Raw genomic sequence first — 20,242 nt, forward strand, 5'->3', positions numbered from 1 at the left:
CACTGACTGACAGAATTTATAATGACTAGCACATACCACTCGTCATGTGGTAGGGGTGTACCATTATTACTATCATACCTATAACAAATAAAAACGATTTTACTTTTTGATGTTTTGCCGAAATTTTTCTTCAGTAGAGCTGATGTAATTTTCAGTCATGTTGTTGTCGTAGATTGCTCAATAGATTTATATTTAAGATGAATATTGCTACAGCTTTGAATAAAGGGTTTCTTCATAGAATATGTGTTATGTATGTGTGTATATGTGTGTGTATTTATGTGTCTGTACGTATGCATGTCAGTCTATCTGTCTGACTTTGAGATTTGTTTTTTTTCCCTTATTTAGATTTTTCTTCAAACTAGTCACAAAGTGACCAGCTCTTTTGTTTAAGTCAAGGCAATTCTTGGGGTTCCTGGATATGTGAATTAATTAGTGCATGATATGTGTGTGGATAGAGGATGTGCATATCACTCGTACACTGTTTTTTACTGTTTACGTGAGCACTTGTCTGTGTGTATGCCATATGTAATTACAATTGTGTGCATCTGTTCATTCCAGTTTCACTGTACCATTCATTGATTGTGTTTGGCATCCAGCTAAAGAAATCAAGCCACAACAGATTATGGAACCTGGTACAGCCCCTGGCCTTACCAGCTTCTGTGAAGCTGTCCAACCCATACCAGTATAGAAAATAGATGCTAAATGATGATGGTGATGATGATGGTGATGATTATGATGATGATGATGATGATGATGATAAGGAAGAGAAACAGGAGGAATGTGAATTAGTTTCATTCCTTTTGAAGAACTCCAGCATTTCCAGGTAGTTATGCAAATCTATTGCTAGATAACCTAGTGCACCTGTGATAATAGGTCCAAATGAAAATTTATAGCATAGATAGAAGAGATGTAAGTTTCTCATTAGTTTACTATAGATTTTCTTCTTTACCACAATGGTATATATACACAGATATATTAGCTGCTGGGCACCTGATCTCTGCAACAGTGTTCGATTTTTTTGCTCCCTGTCCCATACAACAATATCTGGCTTAATATTTTTATACTTACACCAGTACCCTTTATTTTTAATGGTATGGATACATACTGGTTCTAGTGTACCTTTGATCTGATCAATAGAACAACCTTTCCTGCAAATAACATTGTAAATGGTTTGAGCAATACTGTTTTACATTACAAGAAGGTAGTCTCTTGTGAACTTTTTCAGACAACCATTAATGATGTGGATATCTTCCACACTTGTATGGCACAATCAGTATTTTCTTTTATGTTTAGAGGCATCTGCATCTCTCTTGTTGATCAAGTATTTAGTAAATGTCTCCTGTTCCTTGATAACAAAGGTGTATGGTTCTAAATGAAATGTGTTATATCTGACACAGGTCCAGCAAGGCTGCCCTTTCTGTTAATACTGTTAGTATTCTCTAAATTGTGGAATATGTACCCACACATAACTTTCTGCTGGTATAATGAGTATGTCTCCTCTGTGTGTGTGTGTGTGTGTGTGTGTGTGTGTGTGTGTGTGTGTGTGTATGTATGCATGCATACATACATGAATACATGATGATGATGATGGCCGTCCACTCGTGAGCAAGGAAGACCATTGCTGACCTTCAGGAACATTGTGCGAAGGCGGCGAGCTGGCAGAAACGTTAGCATGCCGGGTGAAATGCTTAGCAGTATTTCGTCTGCCGTTACGTTCTGAGTTCAAATTCCGCCGAGGTCGACTTTGCCTTTCATCCTTTCGGGGTCGATAAATTAAGTACCAGTTACGCGCTGGGTCGATGTAATCGACTTAACCCCTTTGTATGTTTAGCCCCTTGCGGGCAATAAAGAAATTGAACATTGTGCGCTCTAGGACTAACTTATATTTTGTATTTGCGGCTCTGTTGGTGGCTAATGAGCCCTGCTCTTGACAAGTATACACGACTGCAAACATTGCAAACCAAGCTTTCCCCATTCACTATACGAGCTGTGCGCTTTTGCGCAGCTCGCTTAAGTTCTTCATGCTGGTTACGTGCTCTCTCAAAAGTGTCAATCCCCTCCTTAACCTGCTTCATCCATCTGTGGCGATGACAGGCATTGTTCTCCCAGTCAGTGTCCTGCATATCACAGGCCTTTAATGAGGACTTGACATAGTCTTTAAATCGCAGCTTTGGTTTCTGCCGGAGTCTCCTTCCATTCACAAGTTCTCCAAATAGCATCTGCTTAGGAATCCTGCTATCCTTCATTCTAATAAGGTGTCCAGTCCAACGTAACCGGTGCTTGTACACCATTGCCTCAATACTCAAGATATCAGCTGTCCTCAGGACCTGTGTGTCTGGAACTTTTGAGGTCCAGCCAACATTGAGAATGTATCTAAGACATCTCTGATGAAAGCGGTCAAGGACCCTTACCTGACATTTGTACAGAGTCCACATCTCACATGAGTAGAGGAGCATACATACATACATACCTTCAAGTGGGGAGTAGAGGAGGGAAAAAGGGGATAGAAGGGAGGGGATGTGATATGTGCCAATTCTGCTATCAGGTAGTTACAGCAGCAGAGTAATACTATAGATGGAGGAGTGACAGGTTATGGAATGAGAATCAGGCGAAATGCTTGATGAGAGAGAGAGAGAGAGAGAAAGAGAAAGAAAGGAGGTGGACAGGATCCCACACATACAAACATAAACAATTAGTTTTAGGATGTCTTTTTTGCTGTAATGGCTGGGTCTTCTAGAGCACAGCAAAAATGCCAATCATCTGAATCTTTTGTCATCTCTTCCATAAGGCTCATGTAGCGGGCTGGATGAAAAATGTGATATCAGGTTGATATGATGTAGCCCACTACTAAATGTAGTATGTAGATGTAACGCTTGAAGGTTCTCGCATCAGAGTAACCAGTAAACATCAAAGAATCAACACCAAGATGGAAGAAATATTATTTACATACATTTATTCATTTGCCCAACTGGTAGTTAAGAAAACAATAATAATTCTAGTAATAGTGTAGAAAAAGGTTGGTTCGCTGGTTAGTAGTTGGTAGTGTGTAGAAGTTGTCTGTCAATATAGAGTGAAAGAGTAAGGAGTGCATTGTACTGACTAGAAAGGAGGAAAGGGTAAAGGTGGCATTGTCTTTCTTGCAGACAAAAGCCTCTCTTCGCATATTGGGCAAAGAGCGAATGGAAGTGCTACTCTTGCTCAAGGCTGACGCAAAAGCAGGAGCTGCTCTTTGGTCTGGCTGACACAAAAGAGTGTTGCTCCTTGGTCTGGTTGACACCAAAGAGAAAGAGATAGGAAATTCTCTCTGTTATATAGACTGGTCAGTAATGTAGGTCAAACCCTAAACAAAAGGCTAACCTTTCCTTGACCAGCACAGGTCCTAGGGGGTAGAGTGTTTCCTCATCAATCATCTAGCGTGGAAAGGATTTCTCACTTGTTTTGACAAGCAGCAAGTAGGTAGATTTGGTTTCAAATCTCAGGCAGGGTCAAGTTAGATCCCTACACAGCTCTCCTGCTAGAGAGTTTCTAAAAATGGAAATGAATGATCTAGAGAAAAATGCATTTTAGAACAAGGTGAAAATAATGTTCAATTGTGAAAAGTATTTTGTTGTTAGTGAATGTAATGTAAGGCTAATAAAAATTGTGCATAACAGGCGAGAGAATCTTGAGGTATATGGCATAGGTATCTATTTGTGTTAGTCTGAATAGTGGTGTCGCTTTGTGTGTGCAAAATGCAGAATATAACAGTTGGTGCATGACTGAGGCAGTGAGTGAAAGTGCAAGGGAGTATTCATGAGTATGAGAGAAAGTCCTGCAGCTGTGGAATAAGTTGAGGTGAGTGAGTGTGTGCATTCTCTATCCATGATGTAGCAAAAGTTTTCTTGCAGGATTGCATTTTGTGTGAAAATGTCTTGAAGGGGTGCAGAAGTGAAATGTGTTGTTGTCGTAGCCATTTGCTAAGATTAGCCAGAACGACAACAGTGTGGTATTGTTATATGGACTGTTAGCTATATAATTCGTCTGACGTTCCGTGTGTCATGTGGTTCGTCTGAGTTCATTGTTTCATTGTTGTTGTCTTGTGGGACTGTCGTAGTAAAAGGTCATTGATATATATATGGCGGACATGACTTTTGTTTATTCATAACGAACATTGGGTGAGTGCGTTCTTTGTATGTAATTGAACAATAAATGTAATAATTAAATTGTATAACTCGTTATGTTATCTCTGCGAGTCAGTCCGAGGGAAACATAACAGAGTTTATTGGCGTCGCCGATAGGACCGATAGGATACATGCTTACTTTACCGTAAAATTATTCATCGTAATAACAATGGCTGAAAAACAGACAGTAGAACTTATTAAATTGTTTAGGGAACAAATGGACAAGCAAATGCAACAACATCAGAGAGATATGGACGCTCTGTTAAAACTGTTTGGTGCTCGACAAGTTCTAGTGGCTATTTTTCAGCTGCTTCAACAACAGTGTCGATTCCACCATTTACTGCATTTGATTCAGCGACAGAACTATGGCCTGATTACTGGTCAAGATTCCGTACGTTTGTGGCTGCTAATGCTGTACCTGAAAAACGCATGGCACAAGTGTTCCTGACCAATCAGACTGCTACTGTTTACAAACTACTTGCTAATCTGGCTACCCAACAAAATCCGCCTAAAGATATCAACAACTTGATAATGGACGAAATCGTTGACTTCATGAAGGAACAGTTCGACCCTAAACTTTTCATTGTGAGAGAGCGTTTCAAGTTTTGGAGTGATATGCAGCGGAAGCCAGGCGAAACTCTCCAGGAGCTGGCAGCACGTATACGCCAGGATGCAGCTACCTGTGATTTTCCAGCGATCACCAACCCACAGGATGAAGCTCTGAGACAGAGATTCATATGTTCGGTTAACAATGAAGCGGTTCTGAAGGCGCTTTTTAAGATAAAAGACTCAGAACTAGATTTTGCCCGTGCTGTCCAGGTTGCCATTGAGACTGAAGACGCAGCAAAGGTTGCAAAAGAAACTGTATACGGTTCCAAAACCAAGCAGGTGTACAAGGTCCAGCAGAACAGGAATAAGAGTCCTCAAAAGAAACATCAGCAGTCTTATTCCACAAACCAGGAGAAATGCTACCGATGTGGAAAGGCCCACAAAGCAACAGACTGTCCTTTCAGGGAAACCAAATGTCATTTTTGTGATAAAAAGGGTCATTTGCAAGCTTTGTGTAGGAAAAAACATCAGCAACGCAATGGCCATTCACAAACTCCCGTGAAAAGAATCACAAAAGCTGAGCTATTCAAGGCGATCCTAGGTGAAGTTTCCCGAGACACTCACAGTTTAATTGTGCCAGTAACAATCCAGAACAGACTGTTCACAATGGAATTGGACACTGCTACTACAGGCAATTTTGTTTCCTTGTCAGTCTGGAAACAACTTGGAAGACCAAAGCTGCAAGATGTCAAGCATCGCTATGAATCTGCCAGCAAGCACAACCTGCCTGTTCTAGGAATTTTCATGGGCCAAACCAAGGATCCAACAACTGGTAAGCAGGATCTTATACCTTACATAGTCACCAAGATCTCTGATCTTAATTTGCTGGGTCGGAATGCTATCCAGACTCTGGGAATTTCCGTAGACACTGCTCTAGGTCTGAAAAGCATAGACAGCCAAGCCAAGAGGGAAGGTGCAGAAGGGATGTATCCAAAGACCTCAAGCGAGCCCTATGTTTCCCTGCAGCAAGATTGTAACAACATGTGTGATGAATTTCCAGATCTTTTCAAGCAGGAATTGGGATGTCTCAAGAACTTTGAACTGGAAGTGAAGTTCAAATCGGACGCAACACCAGTCTTTCACAAGGCACGTCCGGTCCCATTTGCTCTTCGTGATGACCTGGCCAAAGGTTACGAAGAAGGCATCGCCAAGGGAATCTGGAAGCCTGTTCAATTCAATGAATACGGAACGCCAGTGGTACCGATTCGTAAAGCACACGCTTCAAGCAACCTGAAGCCCAAACTACGGATTTGTGGTGACTACTCTGTGGGAATTAATGACCAACTTGCTGATCACCGTCATCCAATGCCACTCCCTGCTGAACTGATGCAGAAACTCGGAGGTGGATTCAGATATACAAAGATAGACCTTGCTGATGCCTATAATCAGATCAAGCTGGCTCCAGAAAGTCAACGCAGACTCGCACTCAGCACTCACCGTGGAGTACTCCTGCAACAACGACTTCCTTTCGGAATCAAGTCAGCACCTGGTTACTTTCAGGAGATCATGGAAAACCTGACCCATGATCTACCTGGAGTGGCCGTCTTCCAGGATGACATGCTCGTCAGTGGGAAAGATGCAAACAGTCACTTAAACAACCTAAAGTGTCTGCTCACACGTCTAAGCGACAATGGACTCAGATGTCGTCGTGAAAAGTGCCAGTTTGCACTACCCAGTGTAGAATACCTTGGACACATTTTGTCGACTGAAGGGATCACTAAGGGATCCAAAGTCGAAGCAGTCTTAAAGATGCCATCTCCAACGAACGAATCAAGCTTGAAATCTTTCCTAGGTTCAGTTCAGTTTTATGGAAAGTTTATCCCAAACCTAGCCAGTATAGCAGAGCCACTCTATTGCCTTACAAAAAAGTCAACTATTTGGAAGTGGGGAGATGAGGAACAGTCAGCTTTTGATCACTTGAAAAATGTACTTTCATCAAGTCAAGTTCTGATACACTTCGATCCAAACAAAACTTTGGGACTGGCTTGTGACGCATCAAACGTTGGTATTGGAGCAGTCCTGTTTCACCGCTATCCTGATGGAAGCGAGCGCCCAATATCCAATATGTCCAAGACTCTCACTTCTGCACAGCGTAACTACAGTCAAATTCAAAAGGAAGCCCTAGCTATCATATTTGGCTTGCAGAAGTTTTACCAATATTTGTACGGTCGTAAATTCGTACTCGTGACTGACCACAAGCCACTGACATCACTATTCAGTCCGAGGAAAGGGACGCCACTTCTCGCTGCTAACAGACTAGCACGATGGGCCCTGTGGCTGAACCAGTTTGACTACACCATTGAATATCGGAAATCAGCAGATCATGGCAATGCTGATGCCCTCAGTCGCTTGCCATTCGGTGATGATAACGACTTTGACAGAAAGGAAAATGGTGAAGACATAGACATGGTGTGTGCCATCAAAGCTCTTAGTATTCAAGTCCAACCTGTGGATGCTAACGTCCTCCGTCAAGAGTCAGGGAAAGATCCAGTGATATCTACAGTGATGCGCTACGTCCGTGAAGGCTGGCCACCAAAGAACATGGAGATCAATGACGAAGTCAACAAGTTCCGTAAGTTATCAAACTCACTTAGTATCTGTCATGGATGCCTTATACATGGATCTAGAGTTGTGATTCCACATAGCTTGCAGCCAAAGATCCTCAATCTTCTGCATCTCGGACACTTTGGCATGGAACGCATGAAACAGCTAGCAAGAACTGCTGTATATTGGCCTGGTATCGATGCTGCTATAGAGATAGCCAGTCGACGATGTGATTCATGTAACGAACATCAAAGGCAGCCATCTAAGCCTCCAGTTCACCCATGGATGTTACCAGAAAAGCCGTGGAGCCGCTTACATCTGGACCATGCAATAAATTTTATGGGTAGAGATTGGCTGGTGATCACAGATGCTTATTCCAAGTACCCATGCATTCATCCCACTTCCTCCACGTCCTCCAAAGCCACTTTGAATCTGCTTGAGGAAGACTTTGCGCACTTCGGATTTCCTCACACACTGGTCACCGATAATGCACCAACTTTTACGTCTGAGGAGTTCCAGAGCTGGTGCAAAGAACGCGGGATCACACACCTGACAGGGGCACCTTACCACCCAGCTACCAACGGAGCAGCGGAACGTTTGGTGCAGACCTTCAAACAAGCTCTGAGGAAGTCTTCTCTTCCGCCAACACGAGCACTTCAAGAATTCTTGATGCAGTACCGGAGAACACCAACATCCTGTGGATTCTCTCCAAGTGAACTTTTGAATAACCGGCAGATACGAACAAGGATTGATTCTCTGCTGCCATCGCCAACACACATTGCTCAAGGCAAACAGTCTAAGGAAGCACATAAGTCTCAGGTGACTCCAAGCTCGGCTGATGTCGCTAAAGTTACCAGGCAGTACAAGGCCGGAGATCCTGTGTATGCACTCTACTATGGACCTCGCCGAGACAAAGATCCCCGATGGGTACCAGCAATCATTAAGAAGTCATTGGGTACTCGCTGCTTTAACGTGAAGGTCATACCTCATGGCCCGATGTGGAGACGACACTGGGAACAGCTGCGACCGCGGTACACAACTGAGGAAGACAATGAACCTGGTGATGCAGAAAACACTGTATTTGAATTTGCAACAGATCACCCGATGGAGATCTCGGAAACTGTGCCACTAACACAAAGACAAACCAGACCCAAGACCATGTTACCCGTTCCAGAGTATGGACCAGACAACCCAAGACGGTCCAAGAGAACCCGTAAAACCCAAGAGAGACTTTGCTGTTGATACTTCTTGTGTAGCATCAATTTCAGTGGGGAGGTGTTATATGGACTGTTAGATATGTAATTCGTCTGACGTTCCGTGTGTCATGTGGTTCGTCTGAGTTCATTGTTTCATTGTTGTTGTCTTGTGGGACTGTCGTAGTAAAAGGTCATTGATATATATATGGCGGACATGACTTTTGTTTATTCATAACGAACATTGGGTGAGTGCGTTCTTTGTATGTAATTGAACAATAAATGTAATAATTAAATTGTATAACTCGTTATGTTATCTCTGCGAGTCAGTCCGAGGGAAACATAACAGGTATGCTGGCGCATTGTGTAGGACAGACAATTATCTATTAACTTCATGACCAACCTGGGTCGAACAGAGACACAGATAGCATGAGCTGACATCCGATGTATACAGAGTGGGGAAAAAGAGCTGAGCGGGCAATCATGAGAAAATGACTCTAAAGGCATATGTTTTGGTGCATGTGTGAAAGTGGGTGCAGGCATGCAGGTTTGTGTGTGAATGCTGAGAAAAAATTTTGTTTTATTTTACAAACAAAATACAGAGCAGTGCATAAATGGGTCAGCATGCAAAGAAAGAAATTGCAGAAATTCAAAAGAACATTTAGCAGAAACCATGTAATAAAAATAGGTGAATAATGCATGTGCATGAAATGTGCAATGTCAGTGGCCAATGAGAAAAAATATAGAACATTCAAAAACATATGCATATGAATTTAGTTGTTTTAGTAAAATGAGTCATCGTGGAATTGAGTCATCATGGGATTAAGTGTTACGTGTAAATAAATGAAGGTGTGCAGTGCAAACAAAACAGAATGAAAATGACAAACTTGACTAGAAAATGTCCTGGTCCTGAAAAGCTAAAAAGTAGCATTTGAAATGCAAAAATATGTGCATGCAAAGAAAGTCTATGTACAAAAGTTTGTGTGGCATGCAGGTTAAATGCAGGACTGCGTTCAAAAAATCTGTAGCTTTGGAGAACGTTGCAAGTGCGGGTTTCCATATTTTCATCCAGGTAGTTTTTGGTCGGATGACTGTCGAAATGTTGCATTTTTTTTATTGTAGATGTTTCTTTCATGGCTGTGCAATGTAGTGGAGTGAAGTGCATTCTGTGGCAGGTAGAAAGTGCATGGCGGGTGTCTACTGTGTCGGTGAGTTCTTTTCAGCAACAACAGAATAGACAACACAGAAAAAAATATTATCAACAAAATTGGCTAAAATAAATAATGAGATAAAAATTGTGTTCCTCGGTTGCCTAAGAAAATGAAACAAACTACTTAGCAAACGTAAAAGTAAAATCCCAAACTCACCGAACGACGGTTTATGTTTGGAACTTTTTACAGGTTTTCAAGGGGGAATTAAACGTACGCAAAACAAAAGCAAAAGAAAAACGAGTGTATTAACATTCTCTTTCTCTATAAAAGACTGAAGATTTACGCTATTAAAATATATTTTTAGCCTAATTGGGAATCGGTTCATTTGAGGGAATATATCAAACTGAACCTGACATAAAAAAAAAACCATTAAAAGAATTGTATATATGTGTTAGGTTTTAAACCTTACAAGTATTTGAATATGATCAAGGAGCTTTCAACTTTAATCTTTGACGGAGACAATCAGCGTTAATTTTATAAAAGACTTATTTACATTCTCAATATTAAATTACCAAAAATACATAACATCTTTTAAATTGTTACTTCAAAGGTGCGCCTCTCTACCATATGGGCATTCTGTCGTCTACTGTTACTACAGTTATAGATTTTCAGAATTACTAAACGGAATAAAACTTAGTGGAGTGTTTGTTGCTGTAGCAGCAGTAGCTGATATACAAACTCCAAGTTAATTGTTATTGAGGCAGCCAGTCGAACAAGCCCTGCCCATTTCTGTATATACTGCTTTTTTCTCAAACGTTTTCAATTAGATAATTTCATTACAACCTTTTTTCGTTTTATAATCAATTCATGAAGTACACTACCCACTACGATTTCTTCATTGTGGCTTTTAATTTTCTTTCATACATGTAGTCGTGGCTACCTACTTAACACACCTATTTCTGTATACGTATATAGCAACCTCGACACGCAACGGATCCAGCGAGCTGCAACATTGTGAAACTACTGGGCAACGTTAAAATATTTTTTAGATATAATTTTTATGGTGTTTGTAATTTTCCATTATGTTCCTGGCAACTTTGTTCCGCAAACAGCGTTTTATACAAGTTTTCTTTGAAAATACCAACAGCCTCCGTGTTTTGCCTTCCCAAGTAAGTATTGCCATTGGGCTATTTTTCTTCCTTTTTATTCGGATTTCTGCGTAGTGAACGTCGAACGAGAACAGGAGGAAACTAGAAAAAGTCGTTATTTTTTATATCAAGTTCGTCTTAAGAAGAAAAAGGCATTTAATAATGTGGCGATCTTTCTTTTATTTTTAATCCCACAGATATAAATACCTAAAGCCAAAGATCGCCTCTTTGATTTTAAGGTCTGCTCGATTGGGGCCTAGGGCTAGGCATCATCTGCTACTATGTAAAATAACTCACAAAGGTACTTATAAATTTACTCAGAAATTTACTTACAGGTTTGTATGTATGTGTGTGTGTGAGAGAGAGAGAGAGAGAGAGAAATTAACCAAAATAATGGCCAAATGATGAGTTCATTGACTTCCAGGATTTTCAGCTCAGAAAAAGAAAGTTAATATATTTGTTGCTGCAACAACAGTAACAATAATAGGCAGTCTATGTATAGGAAAAAGAAAAAAAAGGGGGCATGCCTTGTACACCGGTTTATAAATGCAACCAACGAAATAGCTTCTATGTAGTTGTTCGACTTGTTAGAAATAGCAGTCAAAAATTCTTCCAAACCATTAAAAAAAATCATATTAGTTTAGTATTCTTGCTTTTACGGCCCTGCATCGTTTTACAAATACTAAAATTCGAAATAGCCACGTTATACATAAATTTCTCTAGAAATAGTGTCAATCGATGTACATGTCGTGATGTGTTATTAATTTGTTACATACATACTTTTGAGAAAGTTCTCGGCATCACTAATATACGATCATCGGCGACGAGTTTTGTTAATGACATGCGAACGAGTAGAAAACGAATTGTAATGGTGATTTTACCAAACTGCATCCACTGTATTTCTGTCAGTACTTGTCGCAATGTTTCTCTTGTGAAACTGGCAGGCTCACCCCATCGTTCACATGCACAACTGTAGTAAATTAAATGTTTCGCGCAACATCCAATTGAAAGCATGTACTAAATCAAAAACTGTCTAAGCTTCTTTGGCATACGTCTAATATTTTGTTTAGGTCATCAATAATAGTATTCACTTATGGACACCTAATTATGAAACAAATTATGTATGATTCAACACTGTAAAAGTGCAGACAACAGACCAATTTGTATTTTGGACCATAAAAGTGAGGTTACACTCCATATCTTAGTTCTCATATCTGCGACCATTATCATGGATAACCAGGTTATGTGTATCCTGTTAATATTGTAGCGAGGTGTCGAATTGAAACCACGGTAGCTCAGTTGCGAGTGACAAGCCACAGCTTATCAGGTGAAAGTAGCCTAATTGTTAGCCACTGATATTTCAGCTTCAATCGTTCGATCCTATAATATCAAGAGGAATTTTCCATAATTCCCATCAAAGCGTGGTAATAAATAGAGAAGCACAGGACAACCAGTGTAAGAGGTGGAGGAGATGAACACAGGATTCTTGGTCATTGCTCAACCTCAGGTTGAAAAGAATCACTTCGCTCACAATGCCCTTCTCTAGGCACATAGGATTGTCACCTCTCACCTCACACGAATATGTAGCTAGCCAAAACAACATATATTCATGACTTTACTATTGACAGTAATACAGACTCTGACAAGTAGCCATTGTAAATATTGCAAATCTTATTTACAAATAAATGGTCTCCCCATCAAACATCTAAAATGGACTTTGTTTTATATGAGAAACAGTATGCAGCCAAAATCAACCTAACCAAAATATCCCTGGCCCATCTGTAATGCAATGGTGTACCTGACAGAGAAGGTCTGCAACCAGGTTACACTGGTAATCCTGACATCAAAGGGGCATATGGTTGTAACATGGAACTACTAGATGGAATGGTGACTTGTGATGTCCAAACAAGTTACATTGTCGATGCCTGACATTTAATCAAGCTACACTGGAGACTGCTATACTAGAAATGGCAGTCAAAACAAGTTACGTCAATTTGACTATGCTGAGTATACTATGGAGACCTTGACACTGCCACTTCTTCCACAAGAAAGAAAGAACTTTGATGCTAGAAATGACAGTCTTAACAGCAAATGAAATATCACTTGATGCTAACATTCAACTTCTACAAACTGGTAATGCTGACATCTCTACAACAAACTTCTGAATTCAACAGCAAAAGAGCTCTTTAACAAACTTCAAAACGATAAATGTGTAGCGAGATGATGTAGCAAAAGATGTTGTTGAGGTAGCAAATGAAATAGGCACGTGGACAACATCAAAGTAAAACAATAGAAAAGCATTGGATTGTAGTTTAAATAATTTATTTAATCGACACTTGCATTTACCTGTTGTATACAGCAGAAAATCTGCTACATGACATTACCAACTTGCTTCGAGTTGGCAAAGTAGAAAATAAACAGGCGAAATACTGTGTTGATGTGGTGAGGTAGAACTGGGCATGTTTTGTGTGTGTGTGTGCATTGGTCATTCGGTTGTGTCTATTTATGTTCTGCGACTGTTACTGTGTTGGGTCGTTCATGCTGGATATGTGGTTCTGTGTTGGCTGCTTCACTGGGGCAAGTTAACTGCTAGCTGTCTGCTTGTCTCTTGACCGTTTGCCTGTTGATGGGCTATCTCCCCATCTGTCGTGTGTCTGACTGTATTTATAATGGTCATGACAGCTAGAAGGACAACACACCACAGGAGTAATTTCTACTTATGTAGGTCGCCTCCTGTCCACTTGAACCTTAAATGACACAGCTCAGGTCGGAGATTGAAGGGAAAGAGATATGGAACTCTATTGATTACGTGACCCACTAGAGGTCTAATAGAAGTAAGTTGTCTTTCAGTAGCATGGAGAACAAGTGATAGCACACATTAAAATATAAGTGGTGCAAGCGTGTGTAAGCATACAGGTATGATGTAGAGAGCAAAACATTTTTAAAACAAAGCAAAACATGTGCATGCACAGAAATGTAATTTTACAGAAAAATGAAAATGTTCATGCAAAAAGTTTGTTGGTTAAGTGTTCAGTCAGTTCAATTAGCAAAACAATGTTCATAAAAAATGTTTCTCATTGATATAGAAAAATGCTTTTTTTTAATGTAAAATATTCTTTTTGTTTTGGCTTGTATGCAAATGATGCAGAGTCAGTTGGGTTATGTATGTGTGGAAATTGTTCATAACCATAAGAAAAAACAATTTGTTTTTCTTTGTTGATGTGAACATTGTGAATATTTCAATTGAGAAGACAGGTAGGTGAAGAGTTTGTACTTATTTGAAAGACTTGAACAAATCTTGTGGGCCATTGAACTGATCTTCCCAATTTGGTGTGCTGGGGTTGTGCAGAATCAGAGGTGTTTGCAATGGGTGAAGCTGAGGTTCTTGAGTCCGTTTGAGGAACAGTGAGAACTGAAAGTAAGTCCTTTTCGACAAATGCTTTTTTTTTTTAGTGATCAACAGAGACAATATTTTGTTTTCCTCCAATATTGAGGACAAAATACTTTGGTTCTATTTGGATGACTTTGTAGGTCCTGGAATATGGTGGCCAAAATTGAGAAGGTATTCCATCATTTCTAACAAAAACATGTGTCCAAGTATTGATGTCCTTTGGGACATGTGAAGTGTCGTTCTGTTGTCTGGGGCCTGCAGGGGACAAATGTGACATAGATGTCTGTAAGTGGTGAACATATTTTGCTGGGTCCAGGAAGTCTTGTGGTGAAACAGGATCGATCATCTGCCCAGGTATGGCAAGTGCCATGCCATAGACCAGTTCAGCCGAAGTATGTCCAACTCCCTCCTTAACTGTGGATCAAATACCAAGGAGGATGAGTGGAAGATATTCCAACCAGTTGGAGCAGTCTGGATATGCTTTTATAGCCGCCTTGAGTTGGTGAAAGCATTCGACCATGCCATTTGCTGTAGGGCGGTAAGCTGTTGTGCAGGTGTGTTTACACCCAAGGAGATGAGTCAGCTCAGTGAAAAGGTGAGAATTGAACTGACATCTTCTGTTGGTGGTGATCATCGTGGATGTGCTGAAACGTGAAACTCAATGAAACACATTAGCGACAGTTTCTGAAGAAGTGTCTGATAAGGGAAAAGCTTCCTGCCAGTGAGAAAATCTGTTGACACAGGTGAGTGCAGTTGTTGGAAGGAGGCAAAGGTCCAACGATGTCAATATGCACATGTTGAAAACATGCCTCTGGAGTTGCAAAGGAACCAGTGGGAGGTTTAATGTGTGCTCAAACTTGGCTTGGGTTCTTTTGAGTCTATCTGGAGCTAATCTTCACGGACGAGAGAAGACAGGTGGACCAGTTGTAATGAAGTCTTGAGTCAAGTGAACTTCCTGGGTAGGCTTAAATGAAATATTCGTTAACTCAGGAAATGAAACAAGGAGTATATGAAACTGGTTTCCAGCAGCAGCTTCAAAAAACAATGAACTGACAACAGCAGCAGTTGATTCACAAGCTGGCATAGATAAGGACATGGTATTAGCCAATGTTGCTGTTTCCTGACATCTACCAAGAGTGAATAGTGGTGTAAGAAATCTGCACCGAGAATAGGATGAGGGAGGTCAGCAATGACAAAAATCCATTTAAAATCTCGACACAAAGCTAGGTCCAACGATAAGGATGTCTGGCCATAGGTCTTGATAGGAGATTGGTTCACAGCATACAAGAAAATGCCGGAAAAATTTGGCTTGATAGGGCTGAACTGTAAGGGCCAAATACTGCAACTTGATCCTGTATCCACCATGAACGATTTTGTTTGAGACAAGGTCCTTGATAAAGAAAGCATGATAAGGCGAAATGTTATGGGAGAGGTCTGCCATGCCCAGGCTCTCCAAACTCAGTTTTCTGATGCTCCAAAAGAGCAGGGCTTGATACAATGATGTGCCTTATCTAGGCAACGTGCATGGTACCAACACAACGAAGAACTGTTGGCAGAGGAGTGTACAACGATCAGAAGATGAAGACCGACTTTGTGGACGATGCCTAAATGGCGCTTGATCATGACACAGTTTAGCTACTTTGTGTGTTAAACCATCAATAGCTTTCAACATGGCGTCTTCACTAGTTGAGGTAAGCTGTTTTTAAAAAACGAAGAAGAAGCAATAACCAAATCAGCCGTGGTGGGTCCATTGGAAAATTCCATAATTCTGTCCACAGAGGCAGCAATTTGTTCTATGGAACTGGTGTCAACCATATTTGCCAATATAATCTGAAAATTGATTGGCAACCGGGAAAAGAATAATTTCTTTACGAATGAGCTGTTCTCATGTGTGCCGTCGCTGAGTTCTCAAATTTGCCATAAAAATTCTGAAGGAGTCCTGTCCCCAAGATGTTCATCTTGCAATAATGAACGGAATCTGCTCTCTGATGATCTAGAGTTCCTACACAGGACTTTTGTTTTTAGAGAATCAAAGGTGGTGCCTTGTGGAGGGTCAGTTATAATATCTTTCACAGTAGCTGTGGATCCATGGTTCAGTCTGTGTGGTAGCTAGCTGACGCACAGGGAGCAAAAGTTTGTTCCTTAGCCAACGGTCAAATGACCAAAAGAGAGATATAGCTAAATTGTTTGTGTTTTATATGTTTGCTAATTAAATTAGGTCAACTGAGAGCAATAGAATTTTTCCAGCATTATCTGTCTTGACCCTTCCACAACCAGAGAAACAATAGACTGAAAATTTATTTAACAATTAATAAAAATATAGATTTGGTTTCGAATCTGCATAGCTATACTGTCACTGTTTGCTGCATCCTCTCAGATAATTTGTTGGAGACAAAGGATCAACATTAGGACAACTTACAGAAATGTGCTCTATGAAAATTACAGAATGTTCAAAATTGCGAAAGTGTAAAGTTACAAGTAGATGTAATGCCAGGCCAAGAAAAATCATGGATATCAGGAGAGAGAATCTGAGGTAATGCATACGGGACGAGTATCTATTTGAGTGGGTCTGAATAGCATGCAATGTTGCTTTGTGTGCATAGCATGCAGCCCGGGCTTTGACTTTGGGGCAGCATTAAGTGAGCATGTGCATGTTTCAGTAATGGATTGTATTCACATATGCAAGAGAAAGGTGCAGCTGTAGACTTTCAATTAAAGGAGCTGAGGTGAGAGAGTGCATTCTTAATCCATGATATAATTTGAAAATTTTCAGGCAGAAGTGTGCATGTTGTGTTAGGTATCTTAAAAAATGTGCAGAGGCAAAATGAGTCAGGCATTGTGATCGTATACGTTTGTTGAGGTTATGCAAGAACAACAAGGTGCAAGTGACATACTGGCACATTGAGAAAGACAGGTAAACTTTCTCTATGTATACTATGACCAACCTGGAGTCTTATTGAGGTGAGTTGTATCTGGAAGCAAGGGCAGAGTGAGCATAATGAAACAACTGACATATGTTGAATCAGGGAAAGAGTTGAGCAGGCACAGACATGGGAAAACATGTCAATGAAGCCACAATATTGTGGTGCATGTTTGTAACTGGGTATGGGCATGCATACATGTATGCATGGGCATTACATTTTTTTCACAAAATATATTGAATAGTGCAAAGACTAATCAATCTGGGAAAAATCTGTGAAAGATCTGTGAAAACTGCAAATGTTCAAATGAAAACATGTTGCAGAAAACCACAGAATAGGAACAAGTGAGCAATATGAATACATGAAAAAATTATCAAGTGGCCATAGGCATATGCATTATAAAAAATATGGGATTATTATAAAAACATATGCATGTGAATTTCTTCATGGAAATGAATCATCACAGAAAATGAGTCTTCATGGAAAATGATTCATCGTGGAAATAATTCATCACTAAATAAAAAATGTTTTTAATGAAATTGTGTTACAGGTTTATAAGCATGCTAACATGTAAACAGATAAAATCTTGCAGTACAGAGAGTATAGTAAACAGTATGAAATAGTTTAAACAAAGGAAAGAGATATGGGGTAACAAACTTGCTTAAAAATCTCATGCTGAAATGTAAGAAAAGAAGTGCAAAGATAAAGATTCTTGAGAGTCTATAATAGTCTATAAATGCACAAAATCCTGTTGATAATGCAGGAGCTGTACTTTGGGAGAAGATGAAAAGTGTGCAGGGCTGTTGAAAATGCACTTGCAGGCTTCCCTAAGTTTTGTGATGTAGTTCTTTGGTGTTGGCTGCTGAAATGTTGCACCATGGACTTCCATAGATTTGGCAAGTTTTGTGTGGACAGCAGTTATTTCTCTGCATTTGCAGTTTGGTTTTTCTGTGCATCACAGTCAAGTGCATTGTTTTAGCAGATAGAACACTTGTAACCAGAAAACAGTTGATTGCAGGATTTCAGCATGGAATTGCAGAATTTGATTGGCCTGCATATTGTTGTTTTGTTCATTGGTTGACAGCTCATAGGTAGCTGGAGACTGCATTTCATGTTGAGACCAGTGCATATTGGTTTTTAAAGGCAGGATTTAATTGTTGAAAAACTTCATCTCTAATCATAGAAAGCTGCATGTAGTATGGTCCCTGCATGGATGCTTTTCACTTGGTGCCAGAACAGGTGCTCTTTATGTGATGCTAGCAGAGGTGCTTGATTCTACTTATATATATGCATGCAAACTTGTTACCAATTCAAACACACTTCGGGCATATTTACCTGTAAAAAAGCATTCACTGTATTTTATCATGGAAAAAATTTCTCACTGTAGTCTAGTAGGAGTAAACTCAACAAGTCAGTCCAAAGCACCCCCTGACCAGACTACTGGATACATGTATTTCAGAGTGATTATCTCCTCTTCAGCATCAGATACTGGAATTGGGAAAATTATGAACTGGCAAGAGATGGATACCTCTTATATTCCTGTAATCGTACTGTGACTGGTTGTGCTAGTTGGTGGCGTGCCATAAATAAATACACAATAGAAGTGCTACAATGATTTGTATGAATACAAACTTGTTACCAGTTCAAATATGCTCTCTCTCTTTCTACACACACATGCACATATATATATATATATGTATATTTTTTCATATATATAAGTACATATATATATATATGTACCTATATATATATATATGTGTGTGTGTGTGTATGCATGTATATATATATACTTATATACATGTATATGTGTGTGAGTATTTATGGTTTGCTGGGAAAATGTGGTCCCCTGCTATAACATTGCCTTAGCTAACAGCGGCTTCAAAGATATCTTATAACCCTTCAATTAAAAATATAAAACCTAAATCAGTCCTGGAAAAATAATATGGTTTTCTCCCCTCCTCCATTCTTCTTAAATGTTAAAATTATAAATCAGGTGTGTTTTATAGACTTAGTCATCTATGAGGCTGAACTCACTGCAGTGCTTCAAGATAACATAATTGAAAAGAAAAATTACATCAGTTTATATGAAGGCATCCTTAAAAGACATTATGCAAACAACCTGTCTTCTTTCCAACACTTTGATAAAAATAAAGCTACCGAGTTGGCTGGCCACATGGGGTTCTGAAGACCAACCACACTCTACATACAATCAAGTGGAGAATTGTGGAAAAATCTATGCCATATATAAATGGATGAAAGAGATGCAGCTTATGTATAACTGATAGATTGCACCTTCTTTTTAGATTCAAGAAGTCCACCACAGTTTCATTCCAAATCCAAAATCTTCAGCAGATGCAAGTACATAAACAAATTTCTTTTTCTCAAACTGTAGGACAGCACCGTCTCCGGATTGAGCACTTGTCTCACAGGCTTTTGGACTCCTCATCACTGAATCATTCTATGCTATCTTGATTGATTATAATTTCTAAGGTCAAAGGGGATGTAACTCTAAATTTTCTTTCTGTTCTTTCCTTAAATTTTCCATTTTTATTTAACCTTTGTCTTCTCATTCTAATTTTTTCATCAACCTTCTCATTTTTACTCATGTTCTCTCATGTACCACCATCCTGGTTTACAAATAAAACTGACTATGTGCCCTGAGCATGAGATTGTTTGGAGAAACAAGACATGTTATATAATCTGCCTAATCTCAATGTCTCTATCGCAAGAAATTATTTGTAGGTCTTATTTTAAATACTGTATACATTAAATGATATGGTATGTATATATGTATGTAAATATATGTGTGTGTTTGTGTGTGCATGTATATAGATGTATATAATAACACAGATGGGGTGCAGTTAGCCACAGCTGTTTCAGACACGTTCTTTATTGATGAACAAAAATGTTACATCATGCAACAAAAAAAAAACATTTTCTTCAAGAGAAAATTTAGCAATTAGAATTTATCACAAAATAATTTGGCTTGACTAACCTAGTTACACCTGGCAGAGTGAATAGCAGAAGCTATTACTAAGTTTATATTAATGAAATCATTATAGGGACGAAAATAATGCAAGGAAGTAGGGGAAGAACTAGGAGGGAAATAAAGAGAGAAAAGAAGG

The 20,242-nt window shown here is 39.6% G+C and overlaps 1 protein-coding gene across 7 annotated transcripts in view; it reads left to right on the top strand.

Annotated features, from left to right (window-relative positions):
- LOC106874397 (uncharacterized) overlaps positions 1 to 20,242 on the top strand; it is a 300,833-nt gene that overhangs the window by 58,127 nt on the left and 222,464 nt on the right. The window contains exon 1 of one of the 7 annotated variants that reach the window (XM_052971686.2): positions 9,611 to 10,826. The exons of 1 other annotated variant lie outside the window; for it this stretch is intronic. In XM_052971686.2, the coding sequence (XP_052827646.1) occupies positions 10,740 to 10,826 (87 nt within the window). In that variant the 5' untranslated portion in view covers positions 9,611 to 10,739. Of the gene's footprint in view, positions 1 to 9,610; positions 10,827 to 11,011; positions 11,107 to 20,242 lie in introns of those variants that run through there. 5 more of the 7 variants (XM_089359808.1, XM_052971687.2, XM_052971689.2 and 2 more) reach the window with 5 other exon arrangements.

The sequence above is a fragment of the Octopus bimaculoides genome, chromosome 11 (assembly GCF_046866305.1).
Source record: "Octopus bimaculoides isolate indiv1 chromosome 11, ASM4686630v1, whole genome shotgun sequence".
NCBI classification, from domain to species: domain Eukaryota; kingdom Metazoa; phylum Mollusca; class Cephalopoda; order Octopoda; family Octopodidae; genus Octopus; species Octopus bimaculoides.